Raw genomic sequence first — 23165 nt, 5'->3', positions numbered from 1 at the left:
CGGAATATACTAAATTTTTATTTTTACAAATTATATATTTTATTGGGGAAGTTTGACTACCCTTTTATACGAGTCATTAATATATTATCAAGATGCCATAAATATGATAATGGTATGATATTAGACGTTCTAGATCATGGGGCCTAAAGTCCATCAAATTACAAATAAGAGAGGATAAATCTAAGGCCCAAAAAAGGAGTCCAAATACCAAATCCAACCCAATAGGGAATAATATCTAAAAAAAACCCAAAAAGTGATATTACCTCTCTATCCCTCCAAAAGAAATGGTTACCTCTTAGAGCATGTCCAATGTGGGGGGACTGGGGCTCCCAAATTCAAAATTTGGGAGCCCCAGCCCACATGCTCCAACCCGGGAGCCCCGGGGCTGGGCTCCCGGTGGAGCTGGGAGCCCCATGCTCCCTGGCTCCCAAATGGGAGCCTGGGCTGGGGGCTCCCAGCCCCAATAATATTCCCGTTGGGAACTCCCAACGAGAATATAGGGGATCCACCCCAATTTTTTTTTAAAATTCATTCACTCTCTCTCTTTCTCTCTCTCTATTTCATCTCCTCTCTCTCTATCAATTTCTCCTCCATTAATTTTTTTTTTCAATGGATCCAAATGCCAACTTACATAATTTAGGCTATATGGAAATGTTGAACTCCGATTTCAATTATGTCGATGAAGTTAATTTATCCAATGATGGGATCGAAGAAAGGGTCGAAGAAAATCTTGATTGTAATGAAACGCCAATGTCATCGGTTTCTAGTAAGCGTTATACTAATGATGATGATATTGTGCTCGTTCATGCTTATTTGCATATTGCCACCGATGCGATTATTGGTAATGATCAAAGAGCGGGTACTTTTTGGAGCAAAATTGCCGAACACTTCAACGAACGTACAAATCAAAATCGTGTACCAAAAGGTCTTAAATGTCGTTGGGGCGAAATTAACAAGGAATGCGCGAAGTTTTGTGGGTATTTGGCATTGTTGCAAAGGAACCCAAAAAGAGGAGAAAATGATAATGATCGGGTAATTACTCTTATTTTACATTTTGACAACATTATGATTTATTTTTGACACATATTTGAAATTTTAAAATTTTATTTTTGTAGATAAAATCCGCAATGACGATGTTTAAACAAAACGGCAACAAAGAATTTAAGTTCGAACATTGTTATAAAATTTTGAAAGACCATCCCAAATGGTCATTAAATTTATCTCAATCTTCGTCACACAAAAGAAAAAATTCTTTTGACCAAGACGAAGGATCTCCCTCAATAACCCAACAAAGACCACTTGGAAGAAAAGCAAGCAAGGAGGCTAGAGATAAATCCAAAGGTAGTGAAATTTCCGCGGTGCTTGAATTTTGGAAAGAGAAAATGGAGAAACAAGATAGTAGAGATAAACTTATCAATGGAAGTATGCTCCTTCAAGAGAAACAAATAGACTACAAACATAAGGAATTAGAGGTGGAAGCAAAAAAATTAGACGTGCAACTAGATAACAATAAGGTTGAACGGATGAAAATGGGGATAGACTTGGCGGGCAAAGATACTTCAAAAATGGAACCCGAACAACTTGCTATTCATAGGATATTGCTCTCAAATTGGCAAAAGGAAAATCTATGAATTTTAGTTGATTTGATTATGTATGACTTTTAGTTGTTTTGATTATGTTTGAATTTTAGTTGTTTTGATTATGTATGAATTTTAGTTGTTTTGATTATGTATGAATTTTAGTTGTTTTTGATTAAACCCGGAATTTATGTATTTTGTTTTTAAATACATAATAACTTCCTACAAACACATAATCGAAATACATAATAACTCCCTACAAATACATAATCGAAATACATAATAACTCCCTACAAACACATAATCGAAATACTTAATAACTCCCTACAAACACATAATCGAAATACATAATAACTCCCTACAAACACATAATCGAAATACATAAAAACAAGTAAAATAACGGAAATAGTTTCGTTTAGTAGTTGCGATCTTTAGTATTCCACAAGTGTTGTACAAGATCTGCCCTTAATCGTGTATGCAAATCTTTGCTTGTAACTCGACCAAGACGATTGAACATTTCTTCATTTCCCCCAACAACCACTTCTTCTGGAATTCTTCCATCAAAATCATTAGTCGCATTAGGTCCTTCATCTTCGATTATCATGTTATGCAATATAATACATGCCTTCATGATATCTGATGTGGCGTTAAAATGCCACATTTGGATCGCTTAACTTCGATGAATTAGTTCTTTTCGTGTTTTATTTCTAATTATTTATAAGTTTTTCTTGGTAGGTACCTTATTTGGAGTTTGACGCTTCATTCGGAATAAAACGGAACATTTATCACATTTTATCTCATGTGGAAGAGACTGGAAGGAAAGAGAGACCAGGGGTATTTTGGTCATTTTGGCAGAGATCAGAAGTTAAGTGGCAAGTGGAGTCGATGGCGAATCCGGCGGCGAAGACGGAAGTCGAATCGGAGTTGGGACGGAAAAATTACGGAAGAAATAAGTCGAAGGCTATTTTGGTTTTTTCTAAAAATTAGACATGTAGAGAGAATGATTAAGGCACTCCCATGGCTTTTAAATTAAAGCCTAAACCCAAGCCCACAATTCCAAAGAAGAAAACATAAACAGAGATTCTATGAGCACCTCTATTTAGGTCCACATAGTCTTAATAGATAGACTAAGTCAAGGAGGTTTTTAGTAAAAAGAAAAATAAGTCTGGATTTTTTTTTTCTCGATTAGAGAATTAGGGTTTGAAGGGAAGTTGAGGGTTGAGAAGAGAGGGAGAGAGAGAAGAGAAACCGCCGGCCATAGCTTGGCCGGCCGGGGAAAACAACCAGCAACTTCACGGGTGAGAAGGATAGGTCGGAACATCAGCTCTTCATCTCGTAACAGTAGCTCTCGGGTAGCACATCACAGCAACCGAGAGGGAACAGAGCTTTCATTGCTCGGTATTGGAAGAACAGCTCGGGTTTCAGCTTGTGAAGCACCGGACGCATACGGGAAGCTTGGCCGAACCTCAGAGCAGCTCGGATTTCAATTTCTTGGCCGGAATCTCATCTCTCTTGGTTGGATTTTATAGGTGTTCCGGCCATCAATTGGGTTGGAAACCTTAGGGCTTTTCATTGACATATTATTGCCTTGATTTTCTTAGTGTTTGATTGTGATTTGGTTGCCAATTCCTAGTGAGAGAAAGCTTGAAGCTAGATTTAATGGTGGATTTTGTTTAAGGAAGAAGATGATACTGGCTGATAAGGGGAGGTCAAGTTCTGCTGAGAGGACACCCATTGTATACTGTTAAGAGGACTCCTGCATTCTGTTACAGGGAGATCGATAGCACTTGAACACTTATATTTCCCGTCGATCTTTAGTCTCGCGCCTCATCGGAATAGGGAGATTTTCACCTTAACTCATGTCTTTCTTTATTTTCTTCCCATTTATTATTTATATCGCCATGTCTAGCTAACTTTTGTATTCGGATACTCGTGATACATGTTTTGATGTGACAAATGAGTTTTAATGATGAAATCTTCCGGGTTTTTAGACCGTTCATGGACTAGAACCTGAGTTATACAAAGAGTTCGTTGACCAATCCAAGTAAATGGGTGAAGTTAACTAACTTTTCATGCTTATTGATTATTAGTAATAGTCACTATCGACTTTGTGGATCGAAGTATCCCTCTCATTCGATTCTTGTTCGACTCTTCCCGGATCTCTCACCTTTAGTTTAGTTAGTCTTATTTGTTTATTTATTTGAAATCAATCCAAAAACCCAACTTATTCTCTTTTTGTTTTTAGTCTGAGTTAGTGACTGACACTTAAACCGGTGGGTTAGACTCTTTCAGTATTCGAATTACCCCCTATCCTTGAGGATCGATCCCGGTCTTACCGGGTTATTACTTGACGTCCGTATACTTGCGGGTGGAGACCTTTTAGGGTAACCTTTTAGGCCCATCAAGTTTTTGGCGCCGCTGCCGGGGATAGGTTTAGTAGTTTGGATATTGTTTGTTTTGTTCATTAGTTTAGTGTTATTTGTTAACTTAGACGTTTTTGTTTATTTTCGTAGTTTCTGACTCTTTCTTGTTTTCAGGAACTACTTTAAGAAAAAAAAGCCAAAAAGAGAAATAGGAGCGAAGGAAAAGAAAGAAATCGAAGGAAAAACGAAACGAGAGGAGCATCCGCTAGTATCGTATTCTATCTCTTTCTTTCTTACTTGTGTGTGATTGGTTGGATAAGTTTTGATTTGCATTGATAGCTTGTTTGTTAGTTCCTTGAGCATTGTGAGATCATGGCACGTTATTCTAACGGTTGGCCATTCCATGTTGATGATGACCTTGATCTGAGGAGTTCCATCACTATCCGACCTGGTATGACCTTTGGGGAATACCAGCAGATGAGTAGAAACGAGTCTGACCGACCTGGTATGACCTTCGGGGAATACCAGCAGATGAGTAGAAACGAGTCTGACCGACCTGGTATGACATTTGGGGATTATCAACGAATGTCTAGAAACGGTCCGATTAGTGAGTGGAGTAGACCAGAACCTGATCGATTTCGTATGACATTAGGAGAATACCGACAACTGTATAGAGATGGTCAAATTAGTGATGGATATGGTCTGACACCAAATATGTATGAGCGACCTTATAGTCCACACTATTTTGAGACCAATGATTTTAGAGACAGGTATGATCCTAATATGTACGATGAGAGTTATGATCAAGAGTCGTCATTGAATTACACTAGTGAGCCTTATTATGAGGAGACTCTTGAAGAGTCCACGAGTCGTCTTAGAGAGATGATGTCACAATTTGCGACTCAAACGACGCAGGAGATTGAGTCATTGACTCAACAGGTAAAGATGCTTAAGTCACAGTTATTCGTCGACGAGGAAGGGGTTTCACCACCCCAAACTCAAGAGGGTACTAGGTACGATGACGAGGGTAATACGTCTAACCCTAGTACTAAGTTAAATGTCGATGAATTTACTGATAGTACCTTAGAGCCTGAACGGTCTGATGACCTTGTTGTCTTGTTTCCTCCACCAGTGTCGTCTCACCATGATAGGACTACATTAGACGTTGATGTTCAGGGTGATGGCTCTACGAGCAAGTTTGAGGATGACACGATTATGAACTATCCGATTTTTGACACTTGTAAGGAGTCAGTCTTAGATGCAATGCTAGGAAGGCCTGATATTATAACTGACTGCGAGGCTCCAGATGCCTTTGAGGATGTTGATGACATAGTAGTTAGAGACATGTTGGATAGTTCGTCAGACTATTTACCTAAGGAAACCATGGACCTTGACTTGGTCCCCGAGCCTATTGCCTTACCCTTAGAGTCTAGTTCGACTTTCCACATGATCTCAAACTCGGTTGTTGATCCCTTTTGGGACATTTCAGACGTCTTTCCAAAGACGTCTATGGACATAGTGGATATTCTGTCCACTAAGCTTCTAGATGATTTTTTGCCTTCGACTGATATTTTGACTCTTCACATGTATGTCGATCCTTTTGATGATTTCTTTGTTGTCGTTCCTTCTATTTATGCCTACTTAGTGGACTGTGCACCCACTAAGTTTGGGGATGGCTTGTTTTCTTCTATCGTCTCATGTGCACTTCATATTCTTTATCTTTTTGTGAGACGATTAGCACCGGCATATAGCTTTCTTTGGGTTGACCCCCAAAATTTCCGTCTCTTATTGTATGATCTTTGACTGATTGAGATGGGTCTTGATGTTTGTGGGTATCATCTCTGGAAACCCTCCACGAGACAGAACTCGTGCTCTTGCGAAAGCAAGAGAATCAACGGCTAATTGCATAGCTCAATGCAATCGTGTGTACCCGCGTTAGTGGTCATTTTTATGGTCATGATCTTATGTGCTTCATTCTCATATCTCTTGTTGATCATAGGAGCATTTCTTACTTGTTTTGCTTCTGAGGCATAGTTTGTTCCAAGTTTGGGGATGGCGACGAGCTCGACATCAACTTGGAACCTGTTCATACACGAGTCTCGGTAGTAGTATCTCTTATCTCCTCCGGCTATGGTAATATCTTTCCATTCTTCTCTTTAAATTAATATGTCTTATCTTTTGGTGAGTATACGGTTGAAACATTGAGGACAATGTTAATTTTAAGTTTGGAGATGGGGTATGACTTTTAGCCATGACCATAGGGTTTCAAAAGACAAGAGGGTTCAATAATTCGACCAAATTTGAAAAATTTTGGGTAGATTTGATATGACTTTAGCGGTATGCTTAAGTATGTTGATGCATGTGTTTCAGTTTTGATGAATGTTATGCATGTTCTTAGTCTTTTTCATGAATGTCGAGTCTTTTAGCGTTTGTTGTCTGATCATGTGAGCAGCATCCTAAGGAAGAAGAAACATTTCCGAGGGACCTATACTAGTCATTAGTGGAGACTTAAACCCATGTGAGATATCTGAGCCTTTATATTGTTTTCGAGTGTACTCTTCTGCGCTAACTCTGAGTAGAATGAAGAGCTACTCAACCTCGTAACTTTTAAAAGAGCTTAGAAGATCTCATGAGCTCAACTTTCTTAGCCACTAGGAGTGACATCAGGATAGCGACCTTACTCTTGTAGTCCATGAAACCCGATAATAGTGTCTAGGTAGACGGATACTCCACCATCTATTCATCATTTTACTCTCGAGAATGAAGACATGATAGTTGTAGAAAGAAGAATGTGAAACAAGGTGAGAATGAAGAAAAAAGTTGTTTGTTGAGAATACCAGTACTAGTGTTCTTGTTTTGTTATGAAAAAAGTAAAAAAAAAAAAAAATATGAAAAAAAAAATGAAAAAAAAAGAAGTGAAAAGAAAAAACAAAGATTGAGTTTACTTGTTATTTTGTTTGTGTTGTGAATAATAAAGTGTTCAAAGCAAAAGCTAAATTTAGTAGTTGTTTGAGCGTTCTTTTTATTGAAGACGTCGACATTCTCGGGATTTCACTACTTTCATCTCATTACTTGTATCCGTTGACCTTTAGGAAGCATTGTTAGAGGGTATAGTGGGTGAGAAGGGTGAGTGAACTTCCCCACTCCATTTTAGTGGTTATTTCCATTCTTTCGAGATCATTTCGTTCTAAAACTTGTTATCCTCATTTGTTTTGTATGTGTTGAGTTTCTCTTTATTCCATGCTCACACATTGGAGTGAACCGTATTATCTATTTTTGAGTGATTTCATGTTTAAGAGTGTATGACCGTGAGGCTAAAGTCGGGGCGAAATGTACTAAGATAGGAATCGAGGTTTTGCAACTTTAGACTTAGATGATGCTCATTATGATTGGAAGCTTACATTTTAGGATGAGATTACTAGTGAGGAGACTTTTAACATTTATATGCGTTTATCGATTTTGATTCGCTTGTTTAGCATGCTTGAGTGTGTCATTAGTTGTCATTATCTTATTTACATCGATGTTGAACTCTTTTATGTCTTTGAAATCTTGAATTTTGTGGGTATATTCTCTGAAAACCCTCACGAGACGACACTCGTCCACTAGGGGTAACCTAGGGGTTCAACGGCTTATTGCATACGCTAAATGCAATCGGGATTCCTCCGAAAGTGAGTTAGGATTTTACTTTAAGTTTGTTTGCTCGAGGACTAGCAAATTCTAAGTTTGGGGATGTTTGATGTGGCGTTAAAATGCCACATTTGGATCGCTTAACTTCGATGAGTTAGTTCTTTTCGTGTTTTATTTCTAATTATTTATAAGTTTTTCTTGGTAGGTACCTTATTTGGAGTTTGACGCTTCATTCGGAATAAAACGGAACATTTATCACATTTTATCTCATGTGGAAGAGACTGGAAGGAAAGAGAGACCAGGGGTATTTTGGTCATTTTGGCAGAGATCAGAAGTTAAGTGGCAAGTGGAGTCGATGGCGAATCCGGCGGCGAAGACGGAAGTCGAATCGGAGTTGGGACGGAAAAATTACGGAAGAAATAAGTCGAAGGCTATTTTGGTTTTTTCTAAAAATTAGACATGTAGAGAGAATGATTAAGGCACTCCCATGACTTTTAAATTAAAGCCTAAACCCAAGCCCACAATTCCAAAGAAGAAAACATAAACAGAGATTCTATGAGCACCTCTATTTAGGTCCACATAGTCTTAATAGATAGACTAAGTCAAGGAGGTTTTTAGTAAAAAGAAAAAGAAGTCTGGATTTTTTTTCTCGATTAGAGAATTAGGGTTTGAAGGGAAGTTGAGGGTTGAGAAGAGAGGGAGAGAGAGAAGAGAAACCGCCGGCCATAGCTTGGCCGGCCGGGGAAAACAACCAGCAGCTTCACGGGTGAGAAGGATAGGTCGGAACATCAGCTCTTCATCTCGTAACAGTAGCTCTCGGGTAGCACATCACAGCAACCGAGAGGGAACAGAGCTTTCATAGCTCGGTATTGGAAGAACAGCTCGGGTTTCAGCTTGTGAAGCACGGGACGCATACGGGAAGCTTGGCCGAACCTCAGAGCAGCTCGGATTTCAATTTCTTGGCCGGAATCTCATCTCTCTTGGTTGGATTTTATAGGTGTTCCGGCCATCAATTGGGTTGGAAACCTTAGGGCTTTTCATTGACATATTATTGCCTTGATTTTCTTAGTGTTTGATTGTGATTTGGTTGCCAATTCCTAGTGAGAGAAAGCTTGAAGCTAGATTTAATGGTGGATTTTGTTTAAGGAAGAAGATGATACTGGCTGATAAGGGGAGGTCAAGTTCTGCTGAGAGGACACCCATTGCATACTGTTAAGAGGACCCCTGCATTCTGTTACAGGGAGATCGACAGCACTTGAACACTTATATTTCCCGTCGATCTTTAGTCTCGCGCCTCATCGGAATAGGGAGATTTTCACCTTAACTCATGTCTTTCTTTATTTTCTTCCCATTTATTATTTATATCGTCATGTCTAGCTAACTTTTGTATTCGGATACTCGTGATACATGTTTTGATGTGACAAATGAGTTTTAATGATGAAATCTTCCGGGTTTTTAGACCGTTCATGGACTAGAACCTGAGTTATACAAAGAGTTCGTTGACCAATCCAATTAAATGGGTGAAGTTAACTAACTTTTCATGCTTATTGATTATTAGTAATAGTCACTATCGACTTTGTGGATCGAAGTATCCCTCTCATTCGATTCTTGTTCGACTCTTCCCGAATCTCTCACCTTTAGTTTAGTTAGTCTTATTTGTTTATTTATTTGAAATCAATCCAAAAACCCAACTTATTCTCTTTTTGTTTTTAGTCTGAGTTAGTGACTGACACTTAAACCGGTGGGTTAGACTCTTTCGGTATTCGAATTACCCCCTATCCTTGAGGATCGATCCCGGTCTTACCGGGTTATTACTTGACGTCCGTATACTTGCGGGTGGAGACCTTTTAGGGTAACCTTTTAGGCCCATCAATATCACCTAGTGTTTCTACATCCCAAAGACGTGCCGGTTCTCGGATGATAGCAAAACGTGCTTGCAATACACCAAAGGCTCGTTCAACATCTTTTCTTACCGATTCTTGACGTCTCGTAAAATATTGTTCTTGCGGAGTTAACGGATTTTGTATGCTTTTAACAAAACAACCCCATTGTGGATATATCCCATCAGCGAGATAATAACCCGTATCATGTTGATTACCATTAATCTCAAAATTAACAGTTGAAGCCTTACCTGTGGCAATTGCATCGAACACTGGAGAACGCTCCAACACATTGATGTCATTCAATGATCCAGGCAACCCAAAAAATGCATGCTAAATCCAAAGATCCGACAATGCAACAGCTTCTAGTATGACTGTTGGATTATGGCAATGGCCAGTATACTGTCCGTGCCATGAGGTCGGACAATTTTTCCACGCCCAATGCATACAATCTATACTACCGAGCATCCCAGGAAATCCTTGTTTTTCACCAAGTGTTAAAAGCCTACAAATATCAGATTCATTAGAAGACCTTAAGTAACGAGGTCCAAACACATTGACGATCGTTGATACAAATTCTCGTAGTGAAGCGATTGTAGTCGTCTTTCCAAGTCGAAGGTATTCGTCAATTGCATCTGCTGGTGTCGCATAAGCAAGCATTCTCAAAGCCGCAGTTATCTTTTGATGTGACGATAAACCCATTCTGCCGAAGGCGTCTAGCTCTTGTGCAAAATAGTGATTATGAGCAACCAACGTATTTAGGATATAAAGAAATAAATCACGACTCATGCGATATCGATTTCGGAATGTAGCAGCATCATAAAGTGGATTCTCAACAAAATAGTCACGCATCAGTCGTTCATGACCCTCTTTTCTGTTACGATTTATCGTACGACGACCCGGAATAGAACCAACATGACGAGAACGTGGTCGTTGATCCCTTTCTTGTAACTCTTCTAGATACAATCCAAATAAAAGTTCATCATCTTCCCTATCTTCTAACTCTTGTTGAATGATCAAATTTGCTAACTCATAACTATCATCCATTGAAGGGAGAGAGAAGATGGAAAGAATGTAGAAAGAAAATGTAGAGAATATAGAAACAAGATGTAGAAAACTTAATGGATAAGTGGTTGTATTTATAGGTGAACAAAAAGTAAAAAAATTCGAAATTCAAATTCCCCCCAAAATTTTTGTAAAATTTGAAATTCAAATTCCCCCCTAAATTTTGGTAAAATTTGAAATTCAAATTTCCCCCAAAATTTTGGTAAAATTTAAAATATTAGAGCCAAAATTTAATGGGTGAAAATTAAAACACAAACCTCACACACTTACACCACACATGTACAAAATTTAGATTTGGGAGCCCAACATTGGAGTTGCTCTAAGCCCCGAGGCTCCCAAAATTCAGGGGCTCCCAAAATTGGGAGCCCGAGCCCCACATTGGAGTTGCCCTTATGTCCCTCACTCATTTCCCGCCAGCAACCAGCCTCTCTCTTTCTCTCCCTGACTTGCTTAGATCCGAACCCACATGCCAGCCTCTCTCTTTCTCTCTCGGTCTCCGCGCTCTCTCTCTTCATTCAAACACATCTCTCTTGATTAGACACAAAAAACCTCTCCATTATCTCTCTTCATTCAAACGATTCTTCTCTATCTCTCTCTCTATCTCGATCAAACTCTATCTCTCTTCATTCAAAACGGTTCATCTCTATCTCTCTCCCTCGATCTCTTTTTCAACCGAAACCATTGCAGCCATTAACCCCTGAGAATCGAAACGTTACAGGCGATTCTCTCTCTCTATCAAAGCTATTTAAGCAACTTGATCTACTCATTTCTCTCTCTATTTCGCTCTCTTTCAACAAATCTGGTGCTTCTCTCTCTATTTCGCTCTCTTTCAAACACAGGTACGTCTTTGTTCTTCCTCTAAATCTTGATCCTCTCTCTGTTTATGGTAAATTATTGGGATTGTTAGAACATTTTTGGGGTTTCTTGTTTCAGATCTTTGTTTGTTGGTAATATTTTAGGGTTGTTGGTACAGTTTTAGGGGTGTTCGAAAATTTGGGGGTGTTTCCAAACAATTAGGGTTTATTCTTTCAAGTTCAGTACTCTGATCTTGAGTTTGTGATAAAACATTTTGGGTTGTTTTTAAAAAAAGTTTTAGGGTTAAGTTGCTCTACAGTTTGTGATAAAACATTTTGGTTGTTGTTTTGTGCTTTCGGAAGCATGCATCTTCACAGAAGGTAATTTGGGTGTTTATGGTTCTTAATCAAGCTTCTAGGTTAGGTTTGTTTTAACATTTAGGGTTGTGATCTGAAAGTTAGGTTTCTGTGGAGACATTTAGTACTTTGTTTTCGATTTTTGGGGGTCTGTCTTTGTTGATGAAATGAATGATTTGTTTTAACATTCTGGGTTGTGTTAAAGAAATTTAGGATTATGTTTAGACATTTGATAGTTGTTTGTGATTTCGGAAGCATGCATCTTCACAGAAGGTAATTTGGGTGTTTATGAATCTTCATCAATTTTCTAGGTTAGGTTTGTTTTAACATATAGGGGTTTGATAGGAAAGTTAGGTTTCTGTGGAGAAATTTAGTACTTTGTTTTGGATTTATGGGTATTTGTCTTTGTTGATGAAATGAATGGTTTTTTTTTAACATTCAGGGTTGTGTAAAAGAAATTAGTATTATGTTTTGCCATTTTGGTTGTGTACATACATTTTGGGTTTGTTTCAAACATGTGGGTGTCTAATACAAACATAACAAATTTTGCAGATAAATTTACAAAGATGGTTAAAGCTGCAACCAAAAAAGGAGATGGTCCTGCAACCAGACAACAGACTCCAGTAAGGGCTAGCCCTAGAAAGAGGGCTAGTGAAGAGCCATCATCCGTGAGAATGTCCTCTAATTAATGTTTGTGCTCTCACAATTCTTATAATGGTTTGGCATATTAGTTAGTGTGTTGTCATTCTGTAAAATGTTGCTTCACTTAATGATCTATCATTATTGTGTAGACCATTGGCCTAGGCTTATTGTGTAGACCATTGGCCTAGGCTTATTTATAGTGATGTAGCATTCAGTGTAGTGTTGACCATTTTGTTGAATGCCCTGACATATCTGTTACTGTTTGTGTGAAACATCGAGCGTATACATCGAAAACGAGAGAGCCGACGGTGGAGGCTCAACCAACATAGGCTAGGGAGCAGAAGAAGAAAACTGCTTTAAATTACAAATGTAATTTAAAAGCAGTTTTTAAGGTGGCGCGGGAATCAATGATGGACATTACTGACGAGCAAAAGAAGATGTTGTTTGCTTCCCCATTCGGGGCCTTCTTTAAGGCACTGACCAGTGGACTTTCCGAAAAGAGAATGTGATGGAGAAGCCTAACAAAGCCATATTTGATCTGCTCAACTACTTCGACAAACAGAGCCAAGCCTTCAACATCGGAGGGAAGATGATTGAGTTCACTCCCGGAGATGTTGCTTTGCTGTTGGGAGTCCCCATGGAAGGACAGGTATATTAAGCATTCCCAAACAATGTCACCATAGATGCCACAAAGGACCAGTTTCTGAGCAAGTATTTCAGAGACTGTATTGTAGAGGGAAAGTCTGCATCGTTTGGTGGCCCCAGCATCGAAAGGGCTCTGAGTGTGGCTGCCAGAACAAAGGCTCCTGCCATTGAGTTCTTGAAACTCTGGATCATGTACATGGCAGCAACCTTCCTGTTTGCTTCAGCGGCCGGCTCCTCGATGGTCGGGAGTTTTTATCACAATCTCCAAACGGAGAGAATGATAAATAGAGTTTCATGGCCGAGAGCTATTCACTCCTACATGATGGAGAGAATCATCAAGCACTCGGAAGACCCGGCCAAAGCTTCAGGCTGCCTGACTCTGCTGCCTGTAAGTATTCCTGATCATGCACTTAAATGTTTCATAATTTCTTATAATGATAAAAGTAAAATTAGTTTGCTTTGACATTCTCTAATATGTTTCATCATTATTTTGGGGGACTTATACAATGCTGAAACATTTTGCAGAATGTTTGGGAATCTTATAATATTTTTTTCCATTCCTTGTGATGATACAGAAAAACACTTCTGACCTATTTGTGTTTAATTTATTTGCAGTACTGGTATTGCATGCATACCAGGATCCATGAGGACCTGGTAGAAGAAGTAGGGGTAAGTCCTAGAATAGCTCGATGGATGATCGAGCCATTCTTCCTTACAGGACTGGAAGCAGAACTGGATAGCATTTCAGAGGAGCAGGTAATGTGTTTTAACATTTACTATAATGTCTCTGTGATTTGAATAAATGTTCTAATATAATTGATGTTTGAGTGACATTGTTTGAAATGTTGGAGCATTTTCATGAATGTTTACGCATTTAATTAAATGTATGCATATTTTGGGAAGTGTTGAGATAATAACCATATGTATCCATCCTTGTAGGTGAAGGTGGAGTTGGTGCCGGAGACTGTTGAAGAGGAAGATGTGTTAAAGTTCACTGAGAGGGTGGTGGTGGAGATGAATGATGAGGAAGTTGAAAAATTGAAGGAGGAAGTTGAGAGGTTGAGAGAAGAGAATGAGTTGGTTAAGAGAGAGAGAGAAGTATTAAGAGAGGAATTGGAGATGATGAAGAAAGAGAGAGAAGAGAAGAATGATGTTTTGGAATTTGATTTTGGTATCGGATTGGTCGAGAGGAGGTGATTGGTGGAGAGGAGGTGGAGGGTGGGCAGGACGTACAAGGTGGACAGGAGGTGGAGGTTCGCCAAGAGGTAGACAGTGGAGATGGTGGAGATAATGTAGTGGAGCAGGAAGTAGCACAAAAAAATCCCAAACAAGTAAATGTAGAAGCCCGCAACGAACAAGAAAGTAATGACGAAGCCCAAACTGGAGAAGCGGAAATTGACAACAAGAGTAAGAAGGCAATTTCTGATGAGTTTGTAAAGGGTCAATCTTCAGGGGATGTGCAAAACCAGGAGCAGACAAAGAGCCAAGTAGCTGGGTCAAGTGAGTAAATGCTCACACAATTTTTTACTTCTGTTGACATTCTTGTCTTTGCTTGAAAAGAAGTTAGAAATGTTGAAGCAAATACCAGAATGCTTCAACATTTAACATAATGTTTTTAAGTCAGTCTACATTTATTTGAGCCCAAAATTTGGGCCTTTCATCAAAATTTTCTATTTTAAAAAGAGAAGTGTGTTTTGGTATTTTTAAAAAGAAATTCTGTTTTGACCCCTAATTTTTTTCTAAACTTAAATTTTTTGAGAATCAACCCATTTTTTAAGGGGGTCAAATTTGAATTTCCAAAATCTCTTTTATAAACAAGGGTAATAATGGAAACAAAAAGACTAACAATAAAAGTTGACTGACGGTGTTAAGAAAAGGGGGACATATTTGAATTTACGAAAAAAAGAGGCCATAAAGAAAGCTGGTCACAAAGTAGGGGCCAAATAGGAATTAACTCAATTTAAAATGATCAATCTTAACCTGACATGTTAATCATCCAACTATTTTAGTTTATCTTTAAATGAGGTAGTCGAGGAAACTGAAACCGAAACCTGAACAAGAACTCAAATGGCTAGACTCTCATAATTACATTACTCTTAAATACAATATCCCAATTTGAGAAAACCATAAGATTGCATAATCTAGATACTCCAACTTAAGGTCATACCAAGGGAAGTAATCTAAGCATAACTTAGAGGCATACCAAAGTGGAGCATCTCCTTTCTTCTTGATAAACAAGATATCATCTCAAATGAGATGAACTCTGAATAAATCAACCTATCTGACATTGCCACTAAACAAAGCAAGATTTTTTCCCCTTCAATATGCTAGATTCACATTTAACATGGGTAAAAACACCACCATTCTATTGGTTACTACTAACTTCCTCCATCAAATAATATGAAGAGGTATTGTTCACCCACGTTAGGTAAAGTATGCACTGATTTTGACTCATTAGTTTCCACTTTTATCAGAAGTAGAGTTCTACAGATTTGGAAGGTCCCACTCTGCCAAAGTGGGTAACCAAATTATGCTCCATAGATCTAATTTTTCAATTTTATATTTCCACCCCACATTCAGAGCCGTTTCATTCCTTCTATTTGACTCTTCAAAATCATCAAATGTTCTTTAATCTTTCTAACTTTTAAGAGTACCCCAAAATTGAACTCACTATTTAAAACAGAGCTCATCTCAATTCCTAACAAATCATATTTTTCAAGAACAAGAAGAAACCCTTGAAACAAGCAAGTTTCCCAACCATGGGTTTTAATTTTCTTTCTCTGATTACTTTTAGTTTTTCTGTTTTTGGTTTCTTAGATCATCAAGTTCTGATAGAAATATGTGTTTTCTGATTTGGGTTATTGTTGATTTTATGATTTATGGGTGATTTTGAAGTGTACCCAAAGGTGAAAGTGAGAGAAGAATTCCAAGAAGATGGTGATGATTTTGATGTACAAGGAGAGAGAAAGTATTTGATTTTGTTAAAGGATTTTGAGAAATCCCTTTCATTAAAGGATCATCATATTCCTTCTCTAGGTATAATACCCTTTTCCCATTACTAGATTTAGTTACTTAGATTAAGAGTTGACTTTTAAATAATTGGGGTATCTGTTTTTCTCTGTGAGTAATTGATGGCTTATGTTTTTAGCAATTTGGAGCTCCTTGATTTCCAGTTTCCCTTGAGTTGATCAAACTAAATTAAGAATTAAAAGTCTTTTCCAAATTCGATTTCATGTGTATTTATCTTTGATGGATTTTCGATTACTAAGTTAGACTTCTTCGGGGCGAAACAATTTTGATCTTACCCTAATAATAGTAATATGATACCTAAGATAAGATATTATACTTGCAATCTTGTGACTTTGATTAATGGGTTCATTCATATGAAGTATGTAAGTTCTTAACTAGACAGGTTTACCATATTCGTAGGGAAGGAGCATCGAAGTGGTTCTCCTCCATTAATCGCGAGAATCCCAAAGGATTATACCCCAAGTATAGTTGTACCTTCAATTTCTGCATTAAAAGGTATAAATTCACTTAATCTAGTTTTCGCCTAAACTCTTTCACAGAGGGATGTTTGTGGTATTTTGATAAATCGATACCTTGATATGCAATTGATGCAAAAGGCGAGAAACAAATGGAGGATGATAAAGGATCCAACACTAAAGCTAGTTCAGTTCCACGTCCTCGTGCTGTCTTATCTAGCCCGGGTATATACTTTTTACGATCTCAATAGATTCAAATACTAGGAAAGAGTTCACCTTTTGAGGAAAATAGAGTAGGAGAAAACCGAAATCATATGTAATCTGAAATGAAGTAATCAATGATTCCACTATCATTTGACTAATTGCTGCATTTAGTTCTTTAACTTTTACGATTAGACCAAGACAGAACTGAAGCTTAAGATGATATTAATATGGTATTTAACTTAGCCATTTGTTATATCAATCTTCGATCGATCTTAAGATGTTCTATTTATGATTTATCGACCCCTTCTTGTAGTTGGTGGGGGGAGGGAGGGGGGGGGGGGGGGGGGGGTGTTCTCCCTTACATTATTTTTCTACTCTGGATTAGTGTTTCTCTCTGACGATTGAAACTAATGGGAGACGTTTTCATGTTTTGGAAATAGATAACGATGGGATGATTGGACACATGAACATGTTAACCAGAGGGAGATCTTCAATTTTGAAAAAGAACGGCTCAGTCCAAAACATGAATTCTCAAGTGAAGGTGAATCCAGTCTCTGTCAATGCCAGAAGAAGTCCGGTAAGCACTAGACGGGAGCCCAAAGGAACAATGGAAAATAAGAAATCTAGAAGCCCTATAAAAATCAGACGAGTGTCGGAGGAGACTAGTGACAGTATGAAAGCTAGAAGTCTGGTAAGCACTAGATGGGAGCCCAAAGGAACAACGGAAAATAAGAAATCTAGAAGCCCTATAAAAATCAGACGAGTGTCGGAGGAGACTAGTGACAGTATGAAAGCTAGAAGTCCGGTAAGCACTAGACAGGAGCCCGAAGGAACAACGGAAAATAAGAAATCTAGAAGCCCTATAAAAATCATAGGAGTGTCGGAGGAGACTAGTGACAGTATGAAAGCTAGAAGCCCGATAAATACCAGACAGGAGTCGAAGGAGACTAGTGAAAGGAAGAAAGCTAGAAGCCCGTTAAACACTAGAAGAGAGCCGAAAGAATCTAGTGGAAGTAAGACTTACCTCAACATAATGCGAAGTCCAGACCTAATTGTTCCAAAGCCAAAAACTTGTCTTAGAAAAGCGAAGTCAAGTTCTAATGTTAATGCGCACACGCATTGATTATGGTCGTATTGTTCTTCAATCACTTGTAGTATATGTTAGATTTATAGAGTATTCGTTTTTGGTTTATGGGCAATTATGCTTTCTCCTGCCTTGTTTCGAATTGAGTTACGTGTTGATCTTTCCCAAACTTGTAAATAATGCTACATATGTTATCTGAATTCAGGCTGAATGTTTAAGATATGAATTCAATAGTTTCGTTTATTAATCGAAATCTTGTTAAGTAACCGACAACGAGAACAAGATCATTAAGAGATTACTGGATTGCTCTATGAACTAAAACATAGTTGTTGAGATTTGCAAGTAGAAAGATTGAAAACCCTTGAAACATCTAAATTGGATTTACAGTACATTGACATCTGAGTACAGGACTGAAAAATTATAGAGTAGGAGCTCGTTCGACCGATCCAGAAATCACAGTGAGCAAGTTGTTACCGAAGGGATCACTTAGATGGGCTGAGAGATTCTCGACGGGCCCTTCACCTGTAACATAAGCTTGAATGAAGAAAGCAAGCATGGAAAACATAGCAAGTCTTCCATTCTTGATCTCCTTCACTTTCAACAATGCTGCTTGGTCTGGATCATCCGCAAGGCCCAATGGGTCGAAAGGTCCACCTGGGTGAAGTTTGTCTTCAAAGTCCTGTACAAACAGCAGAAAACAAGGTAATTGGTTATGTTTTTTGTTATGAATCTTGAAATTTTACGGTCTAAAGAAGAAGTTTGCGTACCAAGCCGTTTGTGATTCTGTAGTATTCAGCACCTCCTACAAGAACAACCTCAGCCACAACAGCAAGAACAAGATTGATGGGGATATTCTTTCCAAAGTAGTTCAATGTGTTTCCGTCAAGGAGTAGAGCTCCGGTCTGATACAAAACATCGTTAAAATGCTTCATTATTTCCTTTCGACTTTTAACGATGTTTATAACACGGAATTATTGATGTTCATACCTTGAACCAAACGGCTTCAGGGCCACAGTTAGCTCCATATTTGTTGAAGGCCTCCGGGATAATGCAACCAGCAGCACCGAGCATTGCCCAGCGCGCGTGTATTAGCTCAAATGCCTGGTATCTGAAATCCAAACACTCCCTTGTTTAGTACCGAAACGGAAAAGGGGTATTTTGGTCATTTACAAAATATAGGATATGCTTACTTGGCGAAGTCTTCTGGCTTCTTTCCTAGGCCAAAAGGATCATAACCATAGCTGTAAGACCAAAAATAGAAAAAATTAGCAAATTAAGACTAATCTAAGTGGTTTTTCGAAAGAGAAAGAGGAAAAGTTTTTGAAGACTTACTCGCCGGGAACTTCTCCATTGAGGTACTCAGGAACTTCCGATCGGTCCAAGAGCCCATCTGGCAAGAAAATCCTCCTGTCTGGGCCTAAACCACACAAATGGAACATTATTAGAACATAAACATTTCTTGCACATTCTTAAAAAACTTAAATGAAATGATGATTTGTCATTCATCGACGTTTTTAATACTTACCATACCACTTGGCTAGCTCATCGTCGGCCGGCACAGCTACTGCCTTTGTTTTGGCTGGTGGGGCAGCTTGCTTCTTACCAAATAGAGCTACGGTTTTAAACGTAGACGGAGTTGATGCCGATGGGGATGACCTAGCCTGGCTGGCGAAATTTAGTCGTGTACCAAGAATTTCGGATGCCAAGGCTGTCGAGGTAGCTGCAATAGAAGCCATGGAGCTGCAAGAATTTTCCCCTTCTTTTTCTTTAAGGTTAAGAATGCCAAAGTAAGAAGTGTGAGAATGAATGAGGAAGCTAATGGCTGATATAATAGTGGTTGAGAGTGTTGTTTCAATTGGATTTTTGGTTATCTAGCTCTCATTGGTTGGTTTTGAAGATAGGGCAATCTGATTTACAAATATGATTGGGTGGGAGTGCTGACTTGGCAGGTCATGTGTTGCTGACATGTAGACATTTCAATCACTCAAGTTTTCCCTCTCTCTCTAGATGTTTATGTGGTCTAAGATTATTGAAAGTTATGTGGTCTAAACTCATCTAGAAAACAGATAGTACCAATAGGTGCACATTGTGGACAATTATTTTTCACAATACCGGACACAATAGTTTTTTTAACAATAATGTTACGGTATGTTTGGTTGCAAAATTCCTAAGTGGGATTCCTATCAAAAGTGAGATTTGATAAGAATCATGAATCCTTGGTCCGTTTGGCTATTCAAATTTTGTATTGGACCAAAATCTCACTCTACCCACTAGGATTTTGGATTAATAAACTTAAAGCAAAAAAAAGTATTTCCTTATACAAAATAATTATTTTAAAAATATTAGTGTTTTTTTTCAAAAAAAAAAATTTCCACAAAAATCTGTTTTTTTTTTTTTTTAGAAAATCATTTTTTTTCTTCAAAAAGGCGTTTTTTCTCCGAAAATTGTTTTTTTTCGCAAAATCCGATTTTTTCGACAACCGTCATCCCATTTTTTTTTATGAGAAAAAAACGCCTTTCGGGAATGACTATTTTTGAAAAAAAAATGTTCACGAAAAATGTTTAAAAACGGTTCTCCAAAAAAAATTACGAAGAAAACTGAGAGTTTTCAAATGAAACGATATTTGAAAAAACGAGTTTCGAAAACAAAGTTGATTCAATATTTTTTAAAGAAGCGTTTGAAAATACTCAAATAATAATAAATCATAGGATTCCTATTAGTTGTCAAACATACCAAAAAATGTTACTTGGATTCGTGAATCCGTGGAATCATGAATCCGAAGGACTCGTGAATCCGCGGATTCATGATTCCGCCATCCAAACACACCATTAATTTTAAGAGCGATGCTAGAAAAAACTAAAAATCTAAGTTTACTCTACCGTGAATGAAATCAAGGATCTTCATTTCGAGTCAATTTTTTTTTTTTCTTTTTTGACGGACTTCTTTACTCTCTTGATGGACGGTTATTCTCATTTACGACTTAGATACTTTTTAAAGTTTTTCAATCATTTTTGTAGTTTTATCCTAACTAAACCATTTAGGGACACTTAGAAAGATTTTCATACACCTTAAATTTCTCTTAATTATAGAGTACCCAAATTACTATTTCAATTTTTGGGGGTAACCTCTCCATCTATGGTAACCATTACACCTTACAAGACTAACTTCGTCTTCTACAACTCCCAACCAAATAATCATCTGCCATGGCACTGCGAACATAGTTGCCATTTTAGTAACACTCTTGGGTATTTCAAACATCCTGCTCTCTTCTTTATCCGCACCAAAGAGTGTTTAATCCCTCGAAAACAAAAGGGTGGAATGGTTATTACCGAATATTGGTTCAGCCATTACAATAGCTTATTATGGTAGTCTTTTTGGAATCTCTCCAATACCTAGTGTCCCAACTGAAAACCTTGAAACGAAAAAAAGTTCCTCCAAAAGCAAACAAACAACAATATAGTTGTTATAGGAGTCAATGAGTCATTTGTAGAGGAGGAAGAAGTTGCCAAAGGCTATAACCCATACTTGGCAACACCATGGAGGTAGTGGGAAATAAGGTATTTTTTTCTTTGTTAGAGGGTTGAAAATGCAAATGTGGTTTCGATAATCAACTAAAAGAAGGCCATTCTTAGGGCTATTCCTCCCACAAAATTAGGGTGGGAATTGTTCCGCCGCCCCTGCGAGCCAAAATTGTTTGGTTGAGTCTAAACCTTGTGTTAGAGAATAGATAGTCTATGAGTGTCTTGAATGAATAGTCCCACATTGGATGGGCTAATATTGTGACTCTCTTGTAGAGCCTATATAAAGAGCCAAAGATGTAATAGCTAAATAAAACGATCAATACAACTCTTCTCTCCCTCTCATATTTATTTTATCTTACACCTTGGCATTGACTTAATCAGACCGTCATTCTTCTGAACGTCTCTAGTGCTCCAAAACCATGACCACTGATCTGAAAATGCAGATATTATAGAGTTTAAAAAGCAATAGAGCTGAACCCATACTTTGCATCTACCGCACATGGTTACAGTCTAAACCTGATTTGATTATCTGCCCATGAGCTTGCTCCTCGAAACATAAGTACTTGTGAATGTAGCTTCATTGGGGCAATGCCCTCGTTCTTTCATTCGAAGAGACAACAAGTCCAGAGAACGTGAAGGGTTAACACCCAAGGGCGGAGCCAGGATTTAAAGTTATCCTGGACTAGCAAAAAAAATGCTTAGAGAGGCAAAATTTCATTTCTTTTATACATATAGTGACAAGTAGTAGTTTGAGAAGCAATTTTTTTTCTGAATACGTAAAATTTCATTAATAGTTCAAACATAAATAACATAAGAAAAATTAAACTTAACAATTTACAGTTCATGAACTTCATGTGATCATTGCTAGTTTGGAGACAAAGAAATAACTTAGTGGGGGTTATTCGTTCTGAACTTTTGTGAGATCTTCAATATTTTTAAGATCTTTAAAGTTTAGCGTTATTGGTTTAGACCTTTTTTTAAGGACTTTGAAGTTTCGTGTTATTGGTTCAGATCTTTACTTAAGAACTTCAAAGTTTAGTGTTATTGGTTCAGACTTTTATTTAAGAAATTTAAAAGAACTCGTTATTCATTTTTTAGAGCATGTTATTCGTTAAGGTCTTTTTACTAGATTTTCAAAGTCCAGATCTTCAAAGATCTCAAAAGCTTTTTTATGTTCCAGAAAAAAAAGATTATTAAAATTTTGAAGGTCCAGATTTTTTAGGTGGTGAAACTTTTTATGTACCGGGACATTAAAAATCCTAGATCATCAAGTTTTGGACCATTCTTATTAAAAATTTGAAGTTCTAGATCTTTTTTTTGTTAGAAAAATGGTATCAATATTGATACTAAGAAAGTAGCTTCAGATTCTCAATTAACCGAGATAACAAATTTCTCCTGATACTAATGATACTTCAATTTAGAGTTGCGTTCCAGTTCATCTCGTACTCCAGTTATGTCATCAAGATTCAATGTTTAGCCGTTAGGTTTAAGTACAAATAAAGTAAATCTGAAGAACTAAGAATTTCACACTAAAACCATGAAGCCTCGATTATATAAAAACTTAAAGTCCATAACTACCTCACAAACAAATTCCATTAATCAAAATTCAAACAACTTTTGACAATAAAATGTTAAGTAAATCCTTTGATACTTGGAATAGGTGAGATTCTGAAATGAGTCAAACTGAAAAAAAAGAGCGAAAAAACAAATTCTGATGCAATTTAAAGTTCATATCAATGCAATAAACGTAAAAATAGTTTCTTACCGTAGCGAACTACTCAGTGTTCACAATCTCTAAAACTTAATAAAGGTATTAGTGAAACGCCACTTTCAACATTGTATTTGTGCCACTTATATTGCGAAGTGACACTAGTACGAGCTGTTAGGTATGAAATCAATATATCACCCCCAAAGAATACAA

General features: G+C 37.7%; 2 protein-coding genes and 1 long non-coding RNA gene across 5 annotated transcripts; 1 reads left to right on the top strand and 2 right to left on the bottom strand.

Moving 5' to 3' along the window:
• Positions 1-1804: 1804 nt before the first annotated feature.
• Positions 1805-10558, bottom strand: LOC147550981 (uncharacterized). The gene is made up of 2 exons (XR_015238315.1): positions 10341-10558; positions 1805-2072 (listed from the first exon to the last, which is right to left on the bottom strand). It is a non-coding gene; the product is annotated as an uncharacterized LOC147550981 (long non-coding RNA).
• A 4976-nt stretch (positions 10559-15534) lies between these two features.
• LOC147550980 (uncharacterized) lies at positions 15535-17967 on the top strand. 3 transcript variants are annotated; one of them, XM_086671668.1, is made up of 5 exons: positions 15535-15694; positions 15846-15986; positions 16380-16475; positions 16577-16660; positions 17080-17967. In XM_086671668.1, coding segments are annotated over exons 1-5 (1005 nt in total). In that variant the 5' UTR covers positions 15535-15693; the 3' UTR covers positions 17763-17967. The 3 variants fall into 3 exon arrangements, with proteins under 3 accessions (XP_086527794.1, XP_086527793.1, XP_086527795.1); XM_086671667.1 differs by lacking the exon at positions 15535-15694 and having other exon boundaries at positions 15699-15986; XM_086671669.1 differs by lacking the exons at positions 15535-15694; positions 16577-16660 and having other exon boundaries at positions 15699-15986.
• LOC147550979 (chlorophyll a-b binding protein CP26, chloroplastic-like) lies at positions 17946-19817 on the bottom strand. Its single transcript, XM_086671670.1, has 6 exons — positions 19249-19817; positions 19056-19140; positions 18914-18964; positions 18711-18831; positions 18491-18625; positions 17946-18402 (listed from the first exon to the last, which is right to left on the bottom strand). The coding sequence occupies exons 1-6, from the start codon at positions 19457-19459 to the stop codon at positions 18142-18144; spliced, it is 864 nt and encodes a 287-aa protein (XP_086527796.1). The 5' UTR covers positions 19460-19817; the 3' UTR covers positions 17946-18141.
• Between the last annotated feature and the right edge of the window lie 3348 nt (positions 19818-23165).

This window comes from Eschscholzia californica, unplaced genomic scaffold (genome assembly GCF_041429995.1).
Source record: "Eschscholzia californica isolate CP2 unplaced genomic scaffold, dmEscCali1.0.p SCAF_3, whole genome shotgun sequence".
Lineage (NCBI taxonomy): Eukaryota > Viridiplantae > Streptophyta > Magnoliopsida > Ranunculales > Papaveraceae > Eschscholzia > Eschscholzia californica.
The sequence above is the reverse complement of the archived record's forward strand: the minus strand, read 5'-3'. Positions and strand labels throughout refer to the sequence as shown.